The sequence below is a fragment of the Jaculus jaculus genome, chromosome 10, assembly GCF_020740685.1.
Source record: "Jaculus jaculus isolate mJacJac1 chromosome 10, mJacJac1.mat.Y.cur, whole genome shotgun sequence".
NCBI lineage: Eukaryota > Metazoa > Chordata > Mammalia > Rodentia > Dipodidae > Jaculus > Jaculus jaculus.
This window is the reverse complement of record NC_059111.1, coordinates 21,196,368-21,211,283: the sequence shown is the minus strand read 5'-3', so window position 1 is coordinate 21,211,283 and position 14,916 is coordinate 21,196,368. Positions and strand designations below refer to the sequence as shown.

General features: G+C 56.3%; 2 protein-coding genes across 12 annotated transcripts in view; one reads left to right on the top strand and one right to left on the bottom strand.

Moving 5' to 3' along the window:
- Stra6 (signaling receptor and transporter of retinol STRA6) overlaps positions 1 to 8,432 on the top strand; it is a 37,195-nt gene extending 28,763 nt beyond the window's left edge. For all 9 annotated transcript variants that reach the window (XM_045160586.1, XM_045160587.1, XM_045160591.1 and 6 more), the window contains 7 exons: positions 2,038 to 2,113; positions 3,634 to 3,767; positions 4,751 to 4,868; positions 4,949 to 5,050; positions 6,141 to 6,304; positions 6,706 to 6,861; positions 7,621 to 8,432. In XM_045160586.1, coding sequence (XP_045016521.1) covers positions 2,038 to 2,113; positions 3,634 to 3,767; positions 4,751 to 4,868; positions 4,949 to 5,050; positions 6,141 to 6,304; positions 6,706 to 6,861; positions 7,621 to 7,790 — 920 coding nt within the window. In that variant the 3' untranslated portion in view covers positions 7,791 to 8,432. The remainder of the gene's footprint in view (positions 1 to 2,037; positions 2,114 to 3,633; positions 3,768 to 4,750; positions 4,869 to 4,948; positions 5,051 to 6,140; positions 6,305 to 6,705; positions 6,862 to 7,620) is intronic.
- A 2,347-nt stretch (positions 8,433 to 10,779) lies between these two features.
- Islr (immunoglobulin superfamily containing leucine rich repeat) lies at positions 10,780 to 13,858 on the bottom strand. 3 transcript variants are annotated; one of them, XM_045160550.1, is made up of 3 exons: positions 13,567 to 13,858; positions 12,967 to 13,052; positions 10,780 to 12,757 (listed from the first exon to the last, which is right to left on the bottom strand). In XM_045160550.1, exon 3 carries the CDS (start codon positions 12,747 to 12,749, stop codon positions 11,463 to 11,465), a length of 1,287 nt encoding a protein of 428 aa, XP_045016485.1. In that variant the 5' UTR covers positions 12,750 to 12,757; positions 12,967 to 13,052; positions 13,567 to 13,858; the 3' UTR covers positions 10,780 to 11,462. The 3 variants fall into 3 exon arrangements, with proteins under 3 accessions (XP_045016485.1, XP_045016486.1, XP_004666751.2); XM_045160551.1 differs by lacking the exon at positions 12,967 to 13,052; XM_004666694.2 differs by lacking the exon at positions 13,567 to 13,858 and having other exon boundaries at positions 12,967 to 13,060.
- Between the last annotated feature and the right edge of the window lie 1,058 nt (positions 13,859 to 14,916).

The window sequence follows — 14,916 nt, the reverse complement described above, 5'->3', positions numbered from 1 at the left end:
GGGTCTGAGACCCGGGGGGGTCTACGTCTCTGCAGCCTCTGGCCCTTGACACTCTTTATGCCATCCCCTCCCCCACCAACCGTCACCCCCACACGGGCCTCCGTGTCTTTGCCCAACTCTCCAGCTCTGGAGACAGAAAAGGCCATGGCGGTGGGAGCTGGGGGCGGCGAGGGGAGAGGATGCAGAGATGTGGGATAGAGACCGGGACTTATGGCTAATCTTTATGGCAGCGGCTGGAGGGCAACGCGATACCTGATTTCTCGCTCCGGTCTCTATCCACTTCCTATCCATCTCCCTTCTCCAGCCTCTCATGAAAGAAACCCCAAACCTACAACAGAGCTATCTCACGGAGCCTACAGCCGATAGCTGGCTACCTACTCACCTTCCAGCCCCTCCCTGCACAGGAGACTTAGAAGCAGCCTCCCAAGGCACCCAGGGAGGGCTGGACACAGTGGAGTAAGGAAAGAACAAAGGTCTCTTGAAGCCCAGGCTGAGGCCGTCTCTACCACCTTGACACAAAGTCTACTGGCTAGGACCCGTAGGGCCTGCATGAGAACCCCTTGGTATGGGCACCCTGGTTTATGGGGCATAACATGCAATGGTTGGCGCTTAGGCTGCCAGCATTGCAGATGGAGGTATGACTGCTTTCCGTCTCTTCCTAACTATCCTGGTGGCACATTCCAGGGCACTGTGGGGGGTGGGGAGTAGGCAAAGGTACTGGCTGCATTGAACCTTCCATGAAGAATTCCTATAAAGGACCTTGTGCACTTTCTGTAAGGATCTAGGGTAAGGCTGGCTGGGAGGTATGGCAGCAGTGTTGCAACTGTACCCGTGATATTCTTTTTATTTTAAATATTTTATTATGATGTATTTATTTATTTATTTATTTATTTATTTTTGTTTGTTTGTTTGTTCTTCAAGGTAGGGTCTCACTCTAACTCAGGCTGACCTGGAATTCACTATGTAGTCTCATGATGGCATCGAACTCACAGCCATCTTCCTACCCCTGCCTACCAAGTGCTGGGATTAAAGGCGTGCGCCGCCACGCCCGGCTGTAAATATTTTATTTTATTTGAGAGACAGGCAGACGGAGAGAAACAGAGTGGGCGCACTAGGGCCTTCAGCCACTGTAAATGAACGCCACATGCATGCGCCACTTTGTGCCTCTGACTGACGCGGCTCCTGGGAATGGAACTCCCCCACTGTGGTCTGAACAAGGCCATTCATTGGCACAGGTGCAGATAGGTTCACAGCTGGGGTCATCCTGGGACATGAGCCACAGTGACAGGGCAGGCAGAGAAGAGGCTTACGAGCAGGAAGCTGGTGAGCTGCAGACAGACGCCAGGTGGGACGGAATCTCTCACTAGGGGGTCACAGCCATTCAGGTAATACGGGGGCAGACCCGTGGCTCAGAATTAGCTTATCTCACTTTTGGTCACCATGTCATCTGGCCTTCATTGGAACTCCTATTTAGTTATTTTATCTTATTATTTTTTGTTGTTGTTTTTTCGAGGTAGGGTCTCACTCTAACTCAGGCTGACCTGGAATTCACTATGTAGCCTCAGGGTGGCCTCAAACTCACAGCAATCCTCCTACCTCTGCCTCCCAAGTGCTAGGATTAAAGGCATGCACCACCACACCGGGCCAGTTATTTTATTTTTATTTATTTATGAGAGAGAAAAGGAGGGAGGAACGGAGAGAATGGGCATGCCAGGACCTCTAACCAATGCAAAGGAACTCCAGACACAAGTACCACCATGTGCATCCGGCTTATGTGAGTTCTGGGGACTCCAACCTGGGTCCTTAGGCTTCTCAGGCAAGTGTCTTAACCACTGAGCCATCTCTCCAGCGCAGTTCTCCTACTTAGTTAGCTAGGTGGCCCTAGCTGAGTGTGGAGGATAGCAGCTCGTGCTGGACTTGAGACCCGAGGCTGGGGCCCAGTGAGTGGCCTCACCTCAGAGTGGGGTCGCGGCAGGGACAGAGGCTCTGGAAGACCCTCTGAGCCCTGCCCTCCCTCCGGCTCCCTCTCCTCTCCAGTGTGCTACATCTCGGCTCTGGTATTGTCTTGCTCTCTCACCTTCCTGCTCCTCATCCGATCCCTGAGGACACACAGGTCAGTGGCAGGCCCTTACTCCCTGAGGGCAGGGGTAGGGCAGGGATCTGAGCCCCGAGGGCCTATTGGACCTCAATCCTGGAGGGCCTAGGGGTGGGGTAGCCCTGTGCTAAAGAAAGGAGAGGCCTCTGCTGGCCAGCTGCCAGTGAACCCTACAGGACATCTGTGCATGGTAGGCAGACTCAGGGAGGCACTGCTTGCCTGGGTGGGGGCGGGGGGGCTGGTTGGGAGGCCTGTGACTGATAAAATTTAGCACAATTCCCTTATTGCTGGTGAATGGAGTTTGCCCGGTGAGATTGGGCCCCCAGAAGGGTTAAATAGGGAGATAACCCGGGGAAGCTGACATTCCTACTGGGGGTGGGGAAGAGGTGGGGGCTGAAGACCCGGAGGGAATGCCACAGGCTGGAGGAAGTGTGCAGGTGAGAGCTGGGGGGAGAGGGAGGGCAGGCAACCTGGAGGATGGAGGGGCATTCCAGAGGTTACTGTGGGCACTGAGTGCCAAGCCATGAGCAGGAGCCAAGAGCTTCGAGGCATGCCAAGCAGAGATGAAGTGGTGGTGGGGGCAGGCTGGGCGGGCAGGGGAGTTTAAGGACTTTCCAGTGTCAGAGAATTGACCCGCGCTCTCTGAGCATTTGCCATGCCCTGGAATTCCTGTCCAGGGCCCTTCTCCCTCAGGGCTGGTCCTACTTGCTCTGGTATCCAGGGCCCTCCAAGCCTCTCCAGCCTTGCCTTCCACCCCATGACAAAGCTGTATGTCATTTCCATGCTCTTTTAAAAAAATATTTAATTTATTTTTTTTTTAATTTTTTTGTTTATTATTTTTCTTGAGAGTGACAGAGAAGGAGGGAGAGAGGGGGGAGTAAGAGAGAGAGAGAGAATGGGCGCACCATGGCTTCCAGCCACTGCAAACGAACTCCAGAAGCGTGTGCCCCCTTGTGCATCTGGCTAACGTGGGTCCTGGGGAATCGAGCCTCGAACCGGGGTCCTTAGGTTTCACAGGCAAGCGCTTAACCGCTAAGCCATCTCTCCAGCCCAATATTTTATTTATTTATTTATTTATTTGAGAGAGAGAGAAAGAGAGGCAGCTAGAGAGAAAGAATGGGTGGGCCAGGACTGTTAGCCACTGCAAATGAACTCTAGGTGCATGTGCCCCCTTGTGCATCTGGCTTACGTGGGTCCTGGGGAATCGAACCAGGGTCCTTAGGCTTCGCAGGCAAACGCCTCATTTCCATTCTTAATGTTGTTTTATGCTCTTTTGACTTGGCTCGGGTTGAGTCCTCTGCCTGGGCTCATCCTGATTCAACCTTATTCTTCCCTTATTCACTGTTTAAGGTTGCACAGGACCCCGCCCCCCCCCCCAACACAACCTCTTCCAAAAAGACTTCGCAGATTGAGTTCCTGATCTGGGGCTCCTGCTGATGGCTCCTCTTGATGGCTGGCTGTGGGTTATATGGCCAGAGGCTCTCCCAGGGTGGGTGTTTTGTCCTCTGAGGACCCTGCCTCCTTTGTTCCCACCCCAGGGCCAACCTTCGAGCTCTGCACCGAGGGGCTGCATTGGACCCAGGTGCCTCCATCCAGAGCCCTCGTCCGTCCCGTGAGGCTATCCTGTGCTGGATGAGATTCAGTGCCTACCAGACAGCCTTCACCTGCCTTGGTGAGCCACCCCGCAGCCATGTCCCCAGACCCAGGCCCAGTGGGAAAGAAAAGTGCTCGGCAGGGGCTGCCTGCCCCAAGGGGTTTTCCTGGGCCCAGCAGGAGCTGGGGGGGGGCAAGAATAGAAGGAGGGACTCGCCTGTAATGCCCTGGAGAGTCCTTCACAGGAAGACACATCTGGGTGTTTATGGGCAGGGTGCGCTCAGGTCTGGAGGTGGCAAGTTCAAAGGCAGCACGTTCACGCTCCTGTAAGGAAAGCTCACCGTTAAGGGTTCCATAGACTTTGTAAAGGAATTGCTTGGGGGCTCTGCCCTGAGGGAGTTGGGCTGGATGACCCCCAGCTTCACCTCGTGGACACTGCAGTGCATAGTCTGCCTGAACTGCAAAGGGTCTGGGCCTCTCCTGCATGCCCAATGGCTCTGCCTCACCCTTCAATTCTTCTAGTTTCACCTCTGGGAGACGGGGGAAGGTGTTGTAGGGACAAAAAAAAAATGCTAGGACTAAAAGTTGGGGTGTCGTCTTGGTCAACCTTACACCTCCAGTGCTCTTCTGCGCATGTTACTGCACATGATGATGAGATGCCCTGGTGGGTTCCGTGGCTGCTCTTGGCACCTACCAGGGGCTGGGATCTGCCTCACAGGCATTCAAATATGAATTTAAAAAATGGTTTGCGCCCAAGAGCTCAGGAGCAAGTCGGTGGGGGGGGGATGGGAGGTGGAAATGGCACTATAGGAGTATTACCTTGCCAAGGAATACCCCTCTGAGGTAGGGACTATTGTCCCCGCTTTCCAGAGGAAGAGAAATGGAGGCTGAGAGAGAGGCAGTGTCACTTGTTCCAGGCGGCACACCTATGCAGTGGCACTGCAGAGATCCGAAGCACAGTTGCAAAGCCCCTGGCTTTTTAGGGTGTAGGGTTGGTCCAGCTCCCACGAGACCCGGCACCCGTCCCCTTACATCTCCTGCCCCCCCCACCCCCCTCCCCAGGGCTCCTGGCACAGCAGATTACCTTCTTCCTGGGGACCACAGTTCTGGCCTTCCTGGTATTCATGCCTGTTCTCCACGGCAGGAATCTCCTGCTACTAAGGACCTTGGAGTCCACGTGGTGAGTGATCCAGCAGTGAGGGCCCTGGGACTTTCCCAAAGGCCCACAGAGGGTTACACGCCTCCTCCCCTCACCGGTAGGCCCTTCTGGCTGACTTTGGCCTTGGCTGTGATCCTGCAAAACGTAGTAGCCCACTGGGTCTTCCTGGAGACTCGCCATGGATATCCAGAGCTAACCAACAGGTAAGGTGACCCCCCTTGGGTTTGTGGCCCCTTCCCCCCCCCCCAGGTCCCAGCTCCTTCTTCAGAGTCTCGCTCTCCTTCTCTGGCTTTCTCCCTCCACCACTGTCTCTCTTCATACTGTCAGGGAGCCTGGCAGATTGGAGAAAGAGAAGGGGGAAAAAAAAGAGCAGGAGCTAGGGAGATAGCTTAATGGATAAAAGCACTTGTCGCTGGGCGTGGTGGCGCACACCTTTAATCCCGACACTCGGGAGGCAGAGGTAGGAGGATCGCCGTGAGTTCGAGGCCACCCTGAAACTCCATTGTGAATTCCAGGTCAGCCCGGGCTCGAGTGAGACCCTTTCTCGAAAAACCAAACCAACCAAACAAAAAGCACTTGTCTTGTCATGCAACCGTTAGGGTCCGAGAGGGCCTGATGCCTTGGGGTCAATTCTTCCGCGATACATGCCTGTCATCCCAGTCCTGCGAGGAACCGAGGCTGGGAAATCACCGAGGTTTGCTGCTCAGCCAGGCAGACCACAAACAGCAGCTGTGGCAGGCTTCAGTGAAAGCGAGCGATAGACGAGCATGCCTCATGTTCTCTCCTGGCCTTCGTGCGTGCACGCACAGGGGCACACACATGCGCGCACACACCACGCCATAAGCACACAACAGGAGGAAAATATGCCTCTCTTAATACCTGGCATGATCTAGAATTCCTCTTAGGAGTCTTTGGTTTGGTTTTGGTTTTTGGTTGGGGAGCTTGGAATTGGCCTACAGGGGACCCAGAAGTGGGAGGTGGGGAGGCCAGAGATGTGGGTGAATATGGACCTAAATCCCAGCCAAGGCCCTAGTTGGGCAGCCTTGGCTGAGACCCCCCCAGCCTCACTGGGCCTCAGTTTCTCTTCTAAAAGAGTGGGTGATACCGTTTGTCTCCTGGGGTGGTGGGGTGAGAGGGAGAAGGCCAGGCTGGCAGCGGAGCGCGCCATGGCACCCCCAGTAAACAGCAGGCGTTCAATAGCACTGCGGTCGCTATAGTCATGGGCATGTGCCACTGGCCTGGTACAGCGCTCTGGGGGTACCCAGCCTTGGCCTTTCTCCTCCTCGCCCCCAGGCGAGCACTCTGCGCGGCCACTTTTCTTCTCTTCCCCATCAACGTACTACTGGGGGCCATGGTGGCCATCTGGAGAGCGCTCCTCTTCTCTCTCTACAACGCTGTCTACCTGGGCCAGATGGACCTCAGCCTGCTGACATCCAGAGCTGCCAACCTGGACCCAGGTAACGTCATGCCACCAGACAGCGCCTGGAGACCGGGCCATCCCAGCAGTAAGCGGCCCTGCTCCCCACCCGGCACCTGACCTGACCTCCAAGCCTATCTGTGTGCCGAAGGCTTTGCGCGTGCGTGCAGAGCGTGTCTGGGGCTGTACGGAGCGAGTCAGGTGTGTGCGGTGTGCGTCGCGAGCTGCCGAGGGGCCCCGTGCAGTGGATGTGACGTGTTTCGGTCGGTGTGCATTGTGTCCCCGTGCGGTGAGTGCGCCATGTCCCCCGTGTGTGCATGTCTACGTGCCTAGATGGACTCAGGTGTTTGCGCACCTGTGCGTGTGCCTGTGTCTGGGTGCCTCTCGTCTGCCGCGGGCCCCTCCCGCCTCAGCATTCATTCCTGCCCTGGTCCATCCCAGGCTACCACACGTACCGACACTTTCTGAGCATTGAGGCCAGCCAGTCCCATCCAGTTGTGACGACCTTCTGTGCCCTGCTCCTGCAGTCGTCCAGCCTCCGGCCCCGCGCCCCGGGGGACCCGCAGGACGGCCTCCCCGCAAGGGAAGACGAGGAAGGTGCGCCTCCCGCTGCGGTGGTAATGGGGGTGGGGGGGGTCTAGGCTCCTGGTTTCTCCCGGGAAAGGAGGCACAAGAGACCCCCTCACAGCACAGCCCCAACCCGGAACAGTCCTCTCTCTGGGCTGCCTGGTCTTCACCCCTCCTGGTCTGGCTTCAGGGTAATGTATTTTTCCGTGACACACACAAACACACGTACCACATGTGTGCACAGAGAACGAGATGGCTGCCTTGCTAAAGGACTCATTGTGTCATTGTGTCCCCAGAGGGGGGGGGATACTCCTTCCTGCCCCCTCCTGGAGTGAGACAGCTCCTCATTTTTATTTATTTATTTATTTGCAAGCGTGAAGAGAGTGGACAGAGAGGCTGATTTGCCAAGGCTTCTTGCCACTGCAAATGAATTCCGGATGCATGTGCCACTTTGTGCATCTGACTTTACGTGGGTCCTGGGGTCTTCTGGCTTTGCAGGCAAGTGCTTTAACCACTGAGTCATCTACCCAGGATCTGTAGAAAAGGGTACCCGGATCTGCTCCACCTTTGTGCTGGCCCAGCAGCCTGAGGCCTCAGACCTCACCCCCTCCCTCTTTTGTCACCAGCTGGGTGACATGCCTCTGCAGCCCTTTCTTCCGACTCCCACTTCCAGCTGGTATTATACATGAGATTTTTTTTTTTTGTTGTTTCTCACTCTGCTCCGGTCTAGGGCCTGGGGAGGTCTGGCTGGGTGTGTGCAGTGACTCACAGAAACTTTCTTCCTCTCAGGGGTGCAGTTGCTACAGACCAAGAACCTGGTGGCCAAGAGAACGGGGCCCAGAGGCAGCCGGAGCCGAGCTCGTTGGGGTCTGGCCTACACACTACTGTGCAACCCGCCTCTGCAGGCCTTCCGGAAGGCAGCTCTGACTGATGCCCGGGCCCATGGCGTCCAGCAGTGAGGGAGAGGCTGACCATACCACCCTACCCTTCTGTATTGAGGCACATTGCCATCTCCCGTCCTCACTTCCATCTGTGGTTAGCCCTCTGCTTCGCAGTAGCTCTGCTAGCAAGTCTCCCCCCTCCCTGAGATTAGAGGACTCTGGGTTGCGGGGGTGTGGGGGGGTTGTCACTGTATCTATACTGTGAGCCTCTGGAGGGCTCCAGTTTGCTTTTGGCCATGGGGCTACCACTGGGGAAGCTAGAGAAACCAGCAGCTGGGATAGGGTCTTGGTCCGGGAGCTGACGGAGCAGAGTGACCACATCCAGGCCTCTCCCCGGCCTCCCTCTACCATCAGCCTGCAGGGCCTCACTGAGGCCTCTCTGCGTGGGCTGGTGATATAAAGCCAGTATGCTTCCCATCCCAGCTGGCCCCACCTCACCCCTGGCCCTCCCACCAGGAAGAAAGAGGGCAACAGCAAAGTCAGACTCAAAGCAGCCTCCCCCACTCCTGAGCTGCCCACTCCCGAGAGCCAGGTATTTTTGTAGTTCTAATGCCTTTAGCTGTCATGAAAGAGGTGAGTGTGCTTCTGGTAATAAATTGGCCCCCTAGAAACAGTCCTCCTTATAAGGGGTGGACTCGCAGGGGCACCACCCACACTCAATAAATCTAATGTGCAACGGGTTTGGAGGGCTGGGAGGGAACTGGGATATTCTGGTCAACTGGTGGGTAGATACTGGATGGGGAGGGGGGGCCAGGGGAACTCCCCACTTCAGGTGATGAAGACTGGAGACCCTATGAAGACACTTCTGAGCAATATGTATGTTGGACTTCTGGGTGGTTTTTTAAAAAAATAATTATTTATTTGAGAGAGAAAGAGGCAGATAGAAAGAGAGAGAATGGGTGCTCCAGAGCTTACAGCCACTTGCAAATGAACTCCGTACACATGAGTATCTTGTACATCTGACATTTCGTGGGTACTGGGGAATCGAACTCAGGTCCTTAGGCTTTGCCAGCAAGGATCCTTAACTGCTGAGCCATCTCTCCAGCCCCCAGCTTCTGTGCTTTAAATAATGGTGGAAGAGAGGCCTTGGGAATGATGGGGCCTTAGGGGACTAAAGGCATGGCCAAGAGAGGGGTGCCTCACTACAGGGGAGGAGGTCTAAAGACAGCAGACATGTACATAGGAGGGAAAGGGGGGGATAAATTGGGGTCTTGGAGGAGATGGGAGATGCTTGAATCGGACAGATGACCTGGGCATAGTCCATCATGGGCCCCACACAGACTGAGGTCTGAGGCCTTGCGAGGTGTCTAAACACCCCACACCCACCTTCTTTCCTCAGTACAGCCTCAAACATACACAAAATGGCCATGGGTACATTCTGGAAGTTCAAACCCACCTTTGGAGCCTCCCTGAGAGGCCAAAGAGGGCATGTTCTGTGCCAATACACTACAAAATGCCTTCCTTACTGGGTACCAGTGACCCACAGGGTTATAGGAGGAGGACCTGGACTCTGCCTTTGCCCCTCACAAGGACACAGTCCCAAAGGAGTATGATCTGGCTGGTCACAGGACACCAAAGGCTGTGTGGGCCAAAAGAGGGACCCTTTCACACAGTGGGTGGAAGAACCAGGAAGGCTTCCTGGATGAGGTGACTCATGTACCACATCTTCAGGACAGACTTAGCCAAACGAAGACTAGGGACAGACTGTGCATAAAAGGACTTCTGCGGGTATCACGGGAACAATAAATGAGTGGTTCCAAGAAGACCCAGAGGGGAGTGGATGACCCTGGGGGAACCCGTCAGAAGGGACGTGTATGGCTGGTTGGGGAATCCAAGTTTCACTCAGGACAGCGGGGGGGGGGGGGGGCATGGAAGACAGCTGTTCCCATGATCCTCTACGTCCTTGTCTTGATGCGGAGCCTGCTCAGCTGGGAGCGCAGCAGAGACGTCGGTCTATAAAGCCTCAGGTCCCTAAGCAGAACCCTGTCGTTTCATTCCGGATGCGTGACCAAAGCCCGGAGATGGACAGTGACTTACCCAAAGTGGCCCAGCCTGTGGCATTGCCATCTTGCCTTGTCCCAGATGGAAACATTCTCCTCGAACCGCCCTGCTGACTGCTGGGGACAGACACTCACTCAGCCAGAGAGGCAAATAGGAGGAGATGAGAAAGAGCTGAAGGTGGGGGAGGGGCTGCTCGACCTCCACTCTGCTGCTGAGCTCAGCAGTCTTGGGGCTATGGGCAGAGGGCCAGAAGCCTCCCCTCCGGGGTGTTCTCTCTGCGTGTATACCCTCGGTTTTTAAAGAGGTGCATAAGGTCAATAGGGACATCTCCTTGCCGCCAGCATAGCACGGTCTGGGGAATCCCGCAGGGCCTCCAGGCTCTGATTGATCTGATTCTTCTGACCTAGGAATAGGGGGCCAGGCCTCCCTATTCCTCATCCTACCCCAGGTAACAGCCACTTCTCTGTAGCCCGGGAAGGGCAGTGCACCCCTCCAGAGCCCAGTTCCACGTCCAGGGGAGGGGTTGACCCGTACCATTGACTTCCCTTGGCTCCCTGCCTGCGGTCTGTCCTCACTCTCCCCCCACCCTCTCTCTCTCTCTCTCTCTCTCTCTCTGTCCTGTTCTGGTTGCGTTTCCCTGATCTTCTGTCTCCCTCCTTCCTCTTGCCCTGTCTATTCCCCTTTTCATCTCCACTCCTAACACTGACTCCTGGGGCTACAACTCAGGCACTTTCTTACCCTTGGCCCCTTTCCAAAATGAACGAAGCATTGCTCAGGCCACAAGTGACTCCAGAGAAGTCTCCGTCAAGGTTGTCAGGGTCCTAACTTCCCATTTGCCCTTGGGCTAGCTTAGGAACAGAGAACGCCTGCCTCCCATATCACCGGCCTCTCTGTATGCTGTGTCTCACAGGCCCCTGTCCTGTGTGGGCACAACTGTCATATGCGGCCATCCTGTATCCTGGTAACAACTCCTAGATCCAGACAGAACTTCAGGCAGACACAGGGGAGCATTGGAAATGCTGTTTATTTCTCTGACGCCCCCTCCCCGCCTCCCCATGCTGGCTGGCCTTGTTGGAGGGGCAGGCTACAGGTGCATACTTGGAGAAGGATGGAGGGCAGGTGTCCTGGGTGGATGGAGGGTGCAGACTAGGGGAGCAGAAGTCCAGATGGGAGGAAGGCCCAGACATAGATGGGTCCCATATTCTTATCAGAGGACAGCAGGGGCAGGGGCACTTCTGACCTCCCTAGCCCTTCCTGTGCTGGCCAATCCAGGCTCCTCCCAGTCCTACTCCAACGCCTAGCTCGGTGGCCTCCCCAGCTTATCAGTCTCAGTGTCCAGAATTCTTGGTGGGTCAGGGCATCATGATCACCCCTATTAGCATGCTCCCCCTCCCACACTGTGGGTATGGGCAATGCTGTTAGCAGCGATTAGCACCAGAGCCAGAATCATGGGCGGCAGTCCTATCCTAGCTGCTAGCATCTGAGCAGGTCTAAAAGGCGGAGTGGTAGGTGGTCTGGAAGAGCTTTTAAAAGGGGAGGTAGGAAAGTGTGAAGTTCCCAGGCCAACCCCAAGCTTGCCAGCCCCAGACCCCCGTGGCGTGTATTTATAAGGAACGCTGGCAGGGTCAGGAGGAAGAGGAGTTAAGGAGATCCTGGGGCCGCTTTAGCCAGCCAGGGCAGGCTGCGTGGCTAGAGGCAGGCAAGGAGGGAAATCAAGAGGCTTAGGCCCAGAAGGAGCCAGCCTGGCAGCCGCTGCCCAGGGCTCCCCTCGGATGCTACAGCTGTCTCCGGAGGCCCAGCACGGCTGAGGTAGATGATGACCACGTTGTCCTCGGGCCCGGATGGCTGTACCTCATTGTCAACGGTGTAGCAGCCCCCGCCTTCCATTGCTTTGCCGTGGAACCTGTGCCCTAGCGCGTCCTCAGTGCCCTCACCTGGGGTGGCCAGGGCCACGTTCACAGAGCCTTCCGCACTGCCCAGCTCATTGGTAGCCAAGCAGCTGTAGGTGCCCTCCTCCAGCTTCCCGAAGTCAGGGATGAGCAGGCTGCCGTTGGCAAAGGCCTGAAAGCGCAGCTGCCCGCTGGCTGCCAGGGCACCAGGCAGGGCACGCCCATCGGTGCCCACGTTGGGGCTGGCAATCTCTACAGTGCCACCAGGGGTCTGAATGTGCCAGTGAAGCTGGGGGGCTGGCTGTCCGTCTACATCACAGTGCAGTGCCAGCACAAAGCCAGGCCTCAGCTCCGCCCCGTCCTGGCTGGGCTGGTAGCTAAGTTGCACCGAGGGCGCGGAGCACGGTAAAGGAGGCAGGCGGCTCAGCGGGGTCCCCTTGAGCACGTGGGGTGACGTGCAAGCAATGTTGTCCTGCTCCGGGATGGACACAGCCGTGGCCAGGGCCCACGTCTTGAACCACACGATGCCACAGGTGCAGTCAAAAGGATTGTCGTTGATCTGCAGGTGGGACAGGGCGGTGAGCGGTGCGAAGGTGCCCTCGGCTAAGGCCTGAAGGCGGTTATGGTTGAGCTGCAGGGAGCGCAGAGCCCGAAGGCTACGGAAGGCGTCACGGGGAATGAAGGCCAGCTCATTGCTGTCCATCTTGAGCAACTGGAGGGCGCTGAGGTTGTGCAGGTTGCTCCAGGCGAACTCGGAGATAAGGTTGTGGCTGAGGTCCAGGCTCTTAAGATGGCCCAGAGAAGCCAGGGCCCCGGGAGCCACGGTCCGGATCTCATTGTGGGCCAGCCACAGCGACTGCAGCAGAGGCACCTCCCTGAAGGCTCCCTCTGGTAGGCCTGGCAGCCGGTTGGCTGACAGGCTCAGCGTGGTCACGTTGGCCGGGAAGCCCGGTGGTACGGCCTCTAGGTCACGGTAGGCGCAGTCTGCAATCTGAAAGCCGTACTTTTCCCCACAGTCGCAAGGCTCAGGGCAAGCCTGTACCAGGCCCAGGAGAACCGCCCAGCAGAGCAGGCGCAGCTCCCTCATGGTACTTCCTGCAGGGAAGGACAGGCCACCCAGGTGAATCCAAGGAGCTAGCTACAGAAGGGACTTGTCCCTTCCTGAAAACCCCAGCCCAAACTCTCCCCTTTAGGAGGCCCCGTCCCACATAACCCAGCCAGTGATCCTACCAGTGCCCCCCCAATTCTGATTAGGAGGGGAAACTGAGGACAGCCCCCCCCCGCCCAGAAGGGCCAAGACTTGCCCAAGTTGTGCAGCCAGGCCAGGCGAAGACAGGATGGATGCAGACCCCAGCTTCTCTGCGAAGTGCTCTCTTGCCTCGGCCTGTTCCTAGTTGACTTTATGACTCGAAATCTGTTTTCCAGCCGCCCCCCCCAACCCACCCTTTCCCCAGCACTTCTCAGAACCTCCCTCCTGCCCTCCCACATCCTGGCCACAGACCCTCCCACTGGAGCCCTCCCCATAGGTAGGCTTTGCCCTGACCCAGACAAGGCCCCTTATGCACCACACGCCATCTCTCTCCGCCCCACCCGCACCACGGGCGGTGACCACAGCAGACACCAGGTCCTTTCTACAGAATTACACCGTGGCCTGTTCTGTTCGAACTACCTCAGGCAGCTGCCTAAATAAACCCCTCCAGGACCTCTCAGGCAGAGGCTCAGCTCCAGCCCAGCTGAGCTGAGAGTCTGCAGGATGGAGATCGCCTTAACAGAAGCTTCTTGGAAACCTCTGAGCAATGGTCGGTCCTAAGTGCTTCCAACCCACAGGGATAGGCTAAGAACCAGTCTAAAAGGCCTCCACCTCCACACCCTGGCTTTGGGGGCCCCTTCCCTCCCCGACTTACCTCCAAGCTCGTGTTGCTTAATCAAGAAGAGCCTCTTCTAAGATGAAACCAGAGCCACAAAGCTGAAAGGCCAGGGTGACCGAGGCAGGGTTAAGATGCTGGAGAAAGGGGCCCACCCCGCCTGGGACGACACCGCTCAGGGGAGGTGACAGGGCGGAGTGGCAGCCCACACCTCTTGCTTTCAGCAAAACAAAGATGTGCTCCAGCAACAGGGACCCTGTTTCATAAGTGACACAAGAATCGGGGAAAGAGGCCAAAATTTTGGGTTGGGTTGACTCTCTCTCTCTCTCTCTCTCTCTCTCTCTCTCTTTCTCTCCTCTCTCCCCTCTCTCTGAGAAGTTTCAACTTCCTTAAAGTCACAGAACTGTCTGGACAGGACCCAAGAAAAGATGAGGCCAGAAGGGGTTTTATGGGGGAAGGGTGAGAAATTGGATCTCCTGGAAAGTGGGAAACTTCTAACCTCAGTTCAAACAGGGGTGTGTGTGAGTGTGTGTGTGTGTGTGTGTGTGTGTGTGTGTGTGTGGAGTGGGGAGCGGTTCCTTCCTCCCTGCCTGGCTATGCCGATCTTTGTGTGTGCAGCTGGGTGTGCATATGTGGATTTGGGGTGCTGGCTGATGGGGGGGAGGGATTTGCTATGACAATGTGTGGATGGGTTTGTGTGTGTGTTAGATAGGTGTGGATATGAGACTGTGTGCACATGAAAATTGGGGTATGTTTGAAGATGTTCATATGTGTGTCTTTGTGTGTGTGTGACTGTATTTGTGGGGGGGCTGTTTGTGATTGGACGTCTTTGTGTGTGTTGTATATAGGTGGCATTTCATGTCTGTCTTGGTCTGTGTGTGTGTGTGTGTGTGTGTGTGTGTGTGTGTGTGTGCAAGTCGGTGTGTTTTTGTGTGCATATATATGCATGTGCTGGAGTGTCTCAGTGAAAAGCTACAGAGGGCTAAAGTGTGTGAAACAGCCAGTGGGCTCCAACCCCTGGGTGAGAAGCCAAAATGTTAGGCTTTTTTTTTTTTTCTTTTTTAAGCAAACATATCCTGCAGGCGGAGGCAGTTGCTCAGGGAGTTCCAGGCCCCAGCCCAACCTCACAGTGCACTGAGCAGTGTGGGAGGGGCAGAGAGGCAGGCGGGACGCGGGGCTGGACAGGACGCCTGACAGACAGCAGGAACTAGACAGGCCGGCAGCAATGTCCCTGGCTGGGATGCGGGGCAGCCAGGCTGGTAGACAGAGAGGTTCTACAGCCCAGGACCACCCATCCAGCACGTGGAGCAAGGTCGAGGGGGTCCTGGCTCCTGAGTGCCCCGGTCCCACTGTCGATGCCGCATGTCTGTCTGCACAGTCAGCACTATC